Source organism: Teleopsis dalmanni, chromosome 1, assembly GCF_002237135.1.
Source record: "Teleopsis dalmanni isolate 2A chromosome 1, ASM223713v2, whole genome shotgun sequence".
Lineage (NCBI taxonomy): Eukaryota > Metazoa > Arthropoda > Insecta > Diptera > Diopsidae > Teleopsis > Teleopsis dalmanni.
This window is the reverse complement of record NC_051846.1, coordinates 219874265-219884936: the sequence shown is the minus strand read 5'-3', so window position 1 is coordinate 219884936 and position 10672 is coordinate 219874265. Positions and strand designations below refer to the sequence as shown.

Sequence of the window (10672 nt, the reverse complement as noted above, 5' to 3'; positions counted from 1 at the left end):
CAGTTATTAAAGAAGACAGCACGACAACAAAACTTCGAATGGTGTTTGATGCGTCCGCGAAAACGACATCAGGACAATCACTGAACAGTATTATGATGACAGGTCCTACATTACAAAAGGATTTATTCATTCTATTATTGCAGTGGAGAATGTTTAAAATAGTTTTTAAGGCTGACATTGAAAAAATGTATCGGCAAATACTGATTCATCATGATGATAGAGATCTTCAACGAATTTTAAGGAGAAACGATCAGAAAAAACCAATAAAAGAATACAATTTGAACACGATTACATATGGTACTGCATCAGCACCATATCTTGCCATCAAGACGTTGTTTAAGCTAGCAGAAGACGAGAGAATTAATTATCCTTTGGCAAGTGAAACCTTAAATGAAAAATTTTATGTAGACGATTGTTTGGGAGGCGCTAATACGATTAAAGAGTGTAAACAAGTACAAGAAGAATTAATCCAATTATTGCGGAAGGGAGGTTTTAACTTAAGAAAATGGGCATCAAACGAACCGGAAATGTTGACGAATATCCAGATAAAAGACATTGAACCAGGGTTAGAGATGCAATTTAACAACGACCAAGCGATTAAAATTTTAGGAATAAAATGGTGTCCTAAATTGGATCAATTTGAATTTAAAATAAATACCACGTCATTCAGCTCAAAATACACAAAAAGAGCAATTCTAAGTGATGCTGGAAAACTATTCGATCCATTTGGTTGGTTGTCACCTGTAACCATTAAAGCAAAAATTATGATACAAAAATTGTGGATGCTAGGAATTGGTTGGGATACAGAGATCCCACCCAATCTACAGGCGCAATGGGAAGAATTTAAAATGAGATTACCTGCTGTTCAGAAAATAACCATGAAAAGATGGACACAACATTCAGAGAATAGTTTAATCGAGTTACATGGATTTGAAGATGCGTCAGAAGCAGGATATGCTGCAGTTGTATATACAAAGGTTATCAATGCAGAAAAGGTTACAATATCCCTAGTAGCATCAAAAACCAAAGTTGCGCCTATTAAGCAAGTATCATTAGCCCAATTGGAGTTATGCGCAGCTGTGCTATTGATAAAGTTGATTAATTACATTCAGAAGAATAACAAGATCAACTATAGTAAAATTATTGCATGGTCAGATTCAAAAATTGTATTAAATTGGCTAAGGTAATACCCAAATAGATGGACTACGTTTGTAGCAAACAGAGTATCGTATATTCAGGATACGTTTAAAGGGCAATTTAGATTTGTTCCAGGAAAAGATAATCCAGCAGATATTCCATCAATGGGAGTATATGGTGACAATCTTATTTCAAATACATTATGGTGGCATGGTCCAAATTGGCTAATAAAAGATGAAGGAAATTGGCCAGAAAATGATGAAGTAATTGATTTGAATCTTATTCCGGAAACCAGAAAAACTGCAATATGTACCGTCGTGGACATTACCAAAGATGATAATATTATTAATCGATTTTCTTCATTAAACAAACTTCTTCGAGTGACAGCTTATTGTCTTAGATTCGTTTATAATTATCATAAAAAGAAATCCGAAAGAAAGATCGACAATCTGTCGGCAGACGATATCGATGCAGCAGAAATTTTGTTGGTGAAGCAGGCACAAAAATGTTTTTCAGATGACATCAGACGGCTTAATCTTCAGAAACAATTAATGAAAAGTAATAAGTTGTGTTCATTAAACCCATTTGTTGACAGTGCAGGAGTACTAAGAGTGGGCAGCAGATTAAGAAATGCAGATTTATCTGACAACCAAAAGTATCCAATAATTTTACATACAACGAGTACTTTGGCCAAACTCATAATCAATCAGGCGCATATTAATACGATTCATGGAGGATTAAAACTGACGCTAAACTACGTTCGGGAAAAATTTTGGATTATTCGTGGAACAATCGCTATGAAAGCTTGCATCAATAAATGTTTAAAATGTTTTCGAATAAAGGCAAAAGGACAATCTCAATTAATGGGAAGTTTACCAACACCAAGAGTAAATTTCTCGAGGCCATTCACACACTGCGGCATAGACTATGCAGGGCCATTACACATTAAATGCTCGCAATTCAGGGGAATTAAAACACATAAGGCGTATATAGCTATTTTTGTATGTCTGGCAACAAAGGCAATTCACATTGAGTTAACTTCAGATCTGACATCTCAAGGATTTTTAGCAGCACTCAAACGATTGATAAGCAGACGTGGCTCAGTACATCATATTTATAGCGACAATGGTACCAATTTTACAGGTGCAAACAACATTTTACAGAAGATTCAAATAGAGAATCATCTAGCTGAAACAGGTATACGTTGGCATTTCATCCCTCCTGGCTCACCTCACTTTGGTGGTCTCTGGGAATCGGGAGTAAAATCCATTAAATATCATCTAGCTAGAATTATAGGTGACCAAAAATTGACATACGAGGAATTGAGTACGGTCTTAATTCAAATCGAATGTTGTCTTAATTCACGGCCACTCTGTCCATTAACAGACAACATTGAAGATCTTAATGCACTTACACCAGGACATTTCATTGTGGGATCGTCATTAATGACTCCAGCGCATGATAGTCTTATTAACTTTACAGAAACTAGCCTAAAAAGATGGAAGATTGTGCAGAAAATAAAGCAAGACTTTTGTAAACGGTGGTTCCAAGAATATATAAGAAATATTCAACAACAGAGATACAAATGGACAAAATCTATACCAAACTTAGAAGTTGGTCAACTAGTCCTATTGAAAGACGAAACATTAATATCATCGACGTGGCCTCTAGGCAGAGTTATAGAAGTTCATAAGGGAACAGATGGCTTAACCCGAGTTGCTACAATTAAAACCCAAAAGGGGATAGTAAAACGTACAATCCAAAAAATATCCTACCATCACGGAATAATAAAAGAGGTCAACCTCAAACCAGAAATCCCAAAATTATTAAAGAAGAACATAGATCAAACAAATCAGACACTCAAAAAGTACCAATTGGAAACACTATAGAAATAAAAAGTAGTCGACAAAGCACTCAGAATCCAAAACGCACGACAATGGACGCAGGCAACAAAATCGACAGTTCGTGCAATGGCATATTCTCACATTAAGACTACATAGCAACACCCACAAACAAACCGAATCAGATATCATTAAGGATAGGCAAACAAAATACAAAAGGAACACTTAAACATCACTATCACATTCCAATCCGTGACAAAAATTCAGATCAAGGAACGTAATAACACCATAAACATAACAATGGTACCAACAAGGCCAATTCCTAATACAAGTACATATTTCCAATTAATCATGAAGGCCACTAAGAACAACCATGACGATTGTGATCGGCAAATCATCATACAAGAAGCCCAAAAATAGTACAGTTTAACAACACTTTGTTAAAAACGATGAATGTATCACGACATTGAAACGTTGGATCAAAATCAGAAATTATTGATGATAGGTTACTTCATCCAACAATATTTTACAACATTGACGAGAGTTCCAATTGTGTAATTAAGCAATTGTATAATAAATTAACATTCGATAACTGTCCGTCAAAAAGATTTCAAGTTATACAACCAGTTTGGAAAGAGCTTTGGACGCCCAATGCTTGGATATTCATTACACCAAATTTAACGACAATTCATGTAATTTGTCATATTGAACGTGAAGAAGTAGTTCTGAATTATACGGGAATCATTCATATCTCTCCAGATTGTGTAATACATTCTAAGACTATTCAACTGGAAGGAAGAATGATGAAAGAATTTCAATCAATCACACACCACGTTAAACCAATCAGCATGCAAAACATTTCAATACCTGACAGTAGAATGCATAAAATTACAAATGAAACCGTCATCCCATTGGTGCAAGATTTATCAACTATGCTTTTGTACTCCGCAAGGGATGCTCGAGACAACATGGACCAAGTCAACGAAATATCTTGGAAAACAATAATGACTCATCAATATTGGAAGAAATGGGTCATCGGGGCTACAGCTATAATAATAATCATATTCGTTGGAGTATTATATTACATGTGTTACATTAAACCGAGAATACCATCAACATCAGCCAATAATCATACATCACCGTCCACTTACGATGTCGCTTGGTCTTGCACATAAACAACAACCTGCTGAGGCTAACAAATCTAGACCAACTCGTAATACCAACGCAGAGCCGGCATAATGTTGACGAATCAACAAAAATTAAGAACTAGGTCATGAGTTAATCGCTCACACCTGTTGCTTAATTTCTTGGTTGACGAATCAACAAAAAGTAAAAATTAGGTCATAAGTAAAGCATTCGCAACTATTGCTTATTAAGCAATTTGTGCGAATTAAGCAATAAGTTATTTTATTTATTGTATGTTTTGCAATTACGGTTGCATTTTATTTTGTATAAAAGAACAAATCAATTTAAATAAAATCAGTTGTTGAAAGTAAATCAACGTCTCACCAATCTTTTATTGTTTCCCCCCACCAGTGGTAAGGGACATAAAGATTGTTAATGAACATTCTTGTTCACATAAATTTATCACTGCTATATATAAATGATAATACAGTACAATACAATACAAAACGAATACATTTTTAAAAATTTATGTTCATTTGTAAATAAATAAGGTAGGGTAGTGTAAGCTAGAGTCAAGTCTCAAAAATGTATTTTTTTATTATGTTAGTATAACTCTTGCTTGGTTATTCACAATGTTCTACGTATTTTTCAAAATATATTTTATATTTGACAATTGAATGCTAGTCATTGATATGAAAATATTCAGTATTCGATAGCTTCGAAAAATTTTTTTTACTATCTCATAAGAATGGTTTTTGGCGCATGTATTCAGACAACGTCTTCATGGTCTATCAGGAAATTGTGCGGAACGGAAACATGTGCACGTGACTTGCATTTGGTTTTCGTACACAATTTTTAGCTTTTTCTGTCTCTGCGCCACTTTTACCCTATTTAAAATTTGCTTTTTATTCCATATTGTTTTTTTATCGACATAATTGCTGTAAGTGAAACATTTTAACGAAATGTCAAGCAAATTCTTTCCAATTACGACAGCAAATAAACACCTACCTACGTTCATCCACAAACATACAGATTTAGTTAAAAGGTACGTGAAATATTTGAATTTAGTATGCCAATATAAAAGAAACTTGATATAATAATGGTGTTTTGATTATTAAAGTAGAAATGGAAACGCAAAAATGAACAATGATCTTATTTTGTTTATTTTATTTAATAAATCAACTACGTTCATTAATAAATACAAGCAGATAATTACAAACTACAAAAAAAAAATCATGTGCCGTATGATTGTAAGGACTGCCAAATCAATTTCAATTAAATTTTTTTGTAAACTGTTAGTGTGAGAAAATACCTTAAAATAATACTTTGCGTGTATAATTGCTTAAACTATAAATTTGATGAGTAATGATTAAATGATTAATGATTGCATAAAAGTAACCATTAACTAGATTTTGCGAATAATATTTATTTTTTGTAATCTTCAATTCATATTTAAAACTGCATTCTATCCACTTGGCTATTTGATTTCGTTTTGAACTTTAAACAGGCAGCTCTTTTTTGTTGCCCCTAGTCGTAAGGCTATATTCTTTTAAAAAAATTTTTATATGAACAGAGTGTTACACATAAAGCAAGCAAAAATCAGATACTTGCCATAAACTGTTGTTGATTGAACTTATATTTCTTCATATGTTATATATTTTGTATTTTGTGTTTAATTTGCCTATTAATATTTTTTAGTTTACACGTTTTTCCGAAACTTATTAATTAAATGTCATCGCGTGTAAATAATCATTTAAACTAAAACTAAATTAGAAATGTAATAAAAGAATAAGTATTTGAATCTTAATTCATATAGAACTTACATACATAAGAATAACAATTTGAGCACGTAAAGTATTCTTCACGATATTAATTAATAACAATTAGATTTGGTATATTCATTAATTTCGTATTTAAATCATTAAATATTTATTTAATATAGTATTTATTTCTGCGCTTTTTGCATGTACTCACAAAAAACAATTGAATATATACTTAGGCAGTATATATTTGCAAAGGTCATAAATAGCATATAACACATGCCAGACAGATTGTCGCCGCTAAAACTCACTTATTGAGCTTGGCGTCTTTATATTTATGTATATACATATAAACATGCATATAATTTGTCATCAATATTACACTACTGAGACTGTACCATGGGCGCGATATAATTAAAGTATAGGTGTTTTATTATTATTTAGTACTTCTTGGTAATTGTGTGTGTTAAAATAGTAGACGGCTCAGTTGATCAAAAACTTCCCAAATTACTTTTGTTTTATTAATGCATATGTATACCTATTCCTGAACACATTTTCTTAATGTATTGTAAATTACATAAAAAAAACCTACAAATACATTATATGTGTGCGTACGATAACGATATCTTCAATGTTTATTATTACACAATCTATATTTTATAAAATATTTAATCATAGCATAAATATATATAAATAATTTTAATTAAAAAATATTATATTTTTATAATAGCATATGAAGTAACTTTATAGGCATTACGTATATATATCTACATATATTTGTATATCAAGATAATGAATTAGTGGTTGAAAAAGTACAGGTATTGAAGATTTGTGCTTAACACATTCAGTATCTTATTTTACATATATACACAAAACAAAAAATACGACGTCATACTGTCTGGCAAAATAACTGGCGACACTATGTCTGCCAGATCACTGCGTTGTTGCCACATTTTCTGGTTTCAGATATATAAAAATTATTATATTTTTGTATCTGATAGTTATTCCTCAAATGAAAATAAATGCTAAATTTATAAATTCATTCAGAAAGCTTTAAGCTAAATCACGAATATGTAAAACATTCTACTATAATACACTACTGCATGGATCTCACTTTAATTCACATTACAATCTAATCGTGAAACTTGGCAACAGTGACTGAACTGCTTAGTATTTTTTTCAAACCTGTTTTCTGTACAGATACTAACAAATCGACTTGTGTTAAGCACCATCCACATACAATTTTATTTTATTTTAAATTATTAATGGAAACCAAGAAGAATACAATATGTATATAAATAGAATATGTATTTTTAACTAGTGTTAAAGGTTTAAAGTTATACAAATAAACAAATGTATTTGTATGCAAACGTACAACATACGTATCAAATCAAATATGATAATTTTTTAATATTCTAAGGTGCGCAAATTCTTTAGATAATTTAAAAAATTTCTAAAGTTCATTTTATATATTGTGAAATTATTGAAATATTATACGTGTATTTTAATACTGGTTTTGAAGAATGATACTATATATATACTTCACATTCCACTATATGTTTAATTCCTTATTTATTTCATATTCCTAATATATGTGTTCAGCAAATATGTACATACATTGTCACCCACATTTTTTTATACAAATCAAACTAATAAAATAAAATTTTTTTTCAAACATATTTACATGCTATGTGCATTGTTATGCTGAAGTAGATTTATATTCAACAGTTGGATTTCATTTGTATTGGTAGTACAAGTTACGACTACAACCAAAATATAGAGACAGAATGTCTGGCATTACTTGGTTCATTCCATATTTAAGATATAAATTTAGTCTCAAGCTGAATAACGAACAGAGTGAATGATTCGCGCAATTTCAGAAATAGAATATATACATATGTATATATATATATATATGTATGTATTATAAATAATACAGTTTTATTCACAACTTTTTAATCACAGTATATTTTTGTTATATAGTCATTTACAAGTTAACAAGGAAACGTCGAAAGTATACCCGGTGTTTGATATTTTGTAATTTGCATGTATGCAAATAATAAAGTTCGACCAAAAAGTAACGACAATTTCTTTAAAATTTAAACGCTTAAATTACTTTGTGAAAAGCAATGAAAAGTAATGTATATTCAGCGTAATATTTTGCGGAAAGCAAAACTCTCTAAAAAAGTTATTTTTTCTGCCAACATTTCTTAAACATATGGGAAATATTTATTTCAAAGCAATTTTTATAAATTTACTAAAAGTAAAGCGACAATTATTTTATGTAAACATGAAAATCAATTCAAATGTAACTAATAATTCTACTCTAAAAATGGGATCACGTCGAATTTTCACTCCACAGTTTAAACTTCAAGTGCTGGAGTCATATCGTAATGATATTGATTGTAAAGGAAATCAGCGAGCTACAGCAAGAAAATATAATATACATCGAAGACAAATTCAAAAATGGTTACAATGTGAGTCCATTTTAAGATCTTCTGTTGCTAACACAGCTCAAGTTTCTATAAAGCAATCATTTAATAACAAGAATCAAATTAACATGGGTTCTACATCTGCATCATTTTGTCCTAGTTTTGTTGATGACAAACAATTTACAGCGCGATCTACTCTTAATGAAAACGAGGTATCAAATATTTATACAAATGCATCAAATGTGCCAATAATAAACACAAACGAAATATTGAGGAATAAATCAGTTCGAGATAATTCAGTAAAAAAAAGTAATTTGTTGTTGAATTCACAATCTTTAAGTTCTAGATCAAATGTTTCTTTAATACGACCCATTGCAATGGGAATACCAACACGAAATAATTCGTTGTTATCAATTGATTTACATTGCACCCAGCCAGATCATCGATACATGTTGCCATATACTCTACCTACATTGCATTGCCAGCAAAAATATACCAGTTTGCCGCCACATGATCAATCTGTCATGTATGCAACAATACATAACAAAATATTAGAAAATCAATCAATAGAAAATATGTCGATTAAAACAATAACTAATGAAAAATCTGAATTGAGGCACACACAAGAATGTACAGGTACTAAACTGTTTGCGGAAAAACATCAAAATGCGTGTAGTAAAAATTTGTACAACTTCAATGGAAATTTATGTACATTTGAAAATAAACAGCAATATTTTGAAATCACTAATGATTCTTCAATTATAACAACAACACCAATAGACTTATCTCTTGGAATACGAAATAAAAACAATGAAAGTAATCAAATAATTTCCAAAAATTGTTATAACTATTTAGATCAAAAACAATTAACTTTATATTGTTCTGAAAACTTAACTAAAAATAATTCGAATACACATAAAACATTTAATGAACAACAACATAACTTTATAAATGAAGTAGTTTCTAATGACCAAAAGCAAAAACCAGAAGAATTATATAACAAGACAACGACGGTATTTTCGAGATCTATTAAGCAAACAAAAGAAAATTTTGAAAATTCATTTAAAAGCGAGAAGAAAGTTGATGTTACAAGCAATAGAATTATATCTAAGCCAGTGAAATTATTTAAACCATATTTATTGGAGGATGAAAATACAAATGGGAATGAAAAGACATTAAGAGTAGATAATTCAGAAAGAAATGATAATCAAGAGACAATAATTTGGAATAAGCTTCCTAATAACACATCTTTGCGACTAAATAATTGTGATAAATATCAAAGGGAAGATGAAACAAACTTTAGCTGTTTTAATAAAAATTCCCTTCAATTAGAAAAGGAGATTTTATTTAAAAAAAGGTCAACAGGTTTTCAAAGTGAGTTTTGCTCATCTTTATCAACGGGATTATACCCAAATTTATGCCAATATCCCAAAGAATTTTTTGGATCAGGATATGAAAGTTGCTCATCTACTTACAGCGATTCATCATGCCGAAGTGAATCATGTCTTCTTTCAAACGATAGAACCTACAGTATTGATATTGAAATGCAAACATTTTATGATAACGTTAGATCTAATCAAATACATTTGCAAGATTGGCTAAACCAGGGTAGTAATATAAATGCTTCGACAACACCTAACACTTCCATAGCGTTATATGCATAAAATTAATATTCGTGTTACTTTTTTTTTATAATATTCGTGTTACTTTTTTTTATACTACATTACTAAGAAATTATTTTATATTGGTATACATAAATTTCTAAAATTTATTGTTTATGAAAAGTTTATGCACACTATATAAATTTATATATATGTATAAGTATGTATATGAGTAAGTTTTGAAAGTTTTAATGTTAATATATAAGGAAAAGCTTTAATAATCCTGAAAAAACTCTGAATCGATAAATGCTTTTATATTGTAATTTGTATGAAAATATTTTTGTGATAAACAATTATCCCACGTATATGTTAATTTCTAAAAATATGGTATCTCTGTTACAACTAAGCTAGCAAAATATTATAAATATATTTTTGTATGAAAGCAATTTTAAATAATCCAACACTTTATACACTAAAAAAATTGATTAATATGTTGTTTCATTTTTTTAAACTTTACAAAGTTATATATAAAATGGTTGTTATATTGATATTGTACGATATTGCTGTAATAAAATTGTGTTTAGGTTGTTTTTATTTACTTGATGCTGCACTAATATTAATTGAACTGCAAACAGAAAATGTGTTGGTCAGATAGCGGCATTTGTGTGCTTAGAAATAAATCTATTAAATATACATAGGTAATGGCATATTCCCTAATGGCCGATTTTTCAAAGTTTGCTTAAATTTAATACAAGTATGCTATCCGAAACTTGAAA

At 30.1% G+C, this 10672-nt stretch overlaps 2 protein-coding genes across 2 annotated transcripts; both read left to right on the top strand.

Annotated features, from left to right (window-relative positions):
* The first annotated feature begins 185 nt into the window (after positions 1–185).
* Positions 186–3026, top strand: LOC119667384. The gene is made up of 2 exons (XM_038076674.1): positions 186–1093; positions 1199–3026. The coding sequence occupies exons 1-2, from the start codon at positions 186–188 to the stop codon at positions 3024–3026; spliced, it is 2736 nt and encodes a 911-aa protein (XP_037932602.1).
* Positions 3027–7594: 4568 nt separating this feature from the next.
* Positions 7595–9959, top strand: LOC119667383. The gene is made up of 3 exons (XM_038076673.1): positions 7595–7780; positions 7847–9111; positions 9256–9959. Exons 2-3 carry the CDS (start codon positions 8082–8084, stop codon positions 9957–9959), a joined length of 1734 nt encoding a protein of 577 aa, XP_037932601.1. The 5' UTR covers positions 7595–7780; positions 7847–8081.
* Positions 9960–10672: the final 713 nt, after the last annotated feature.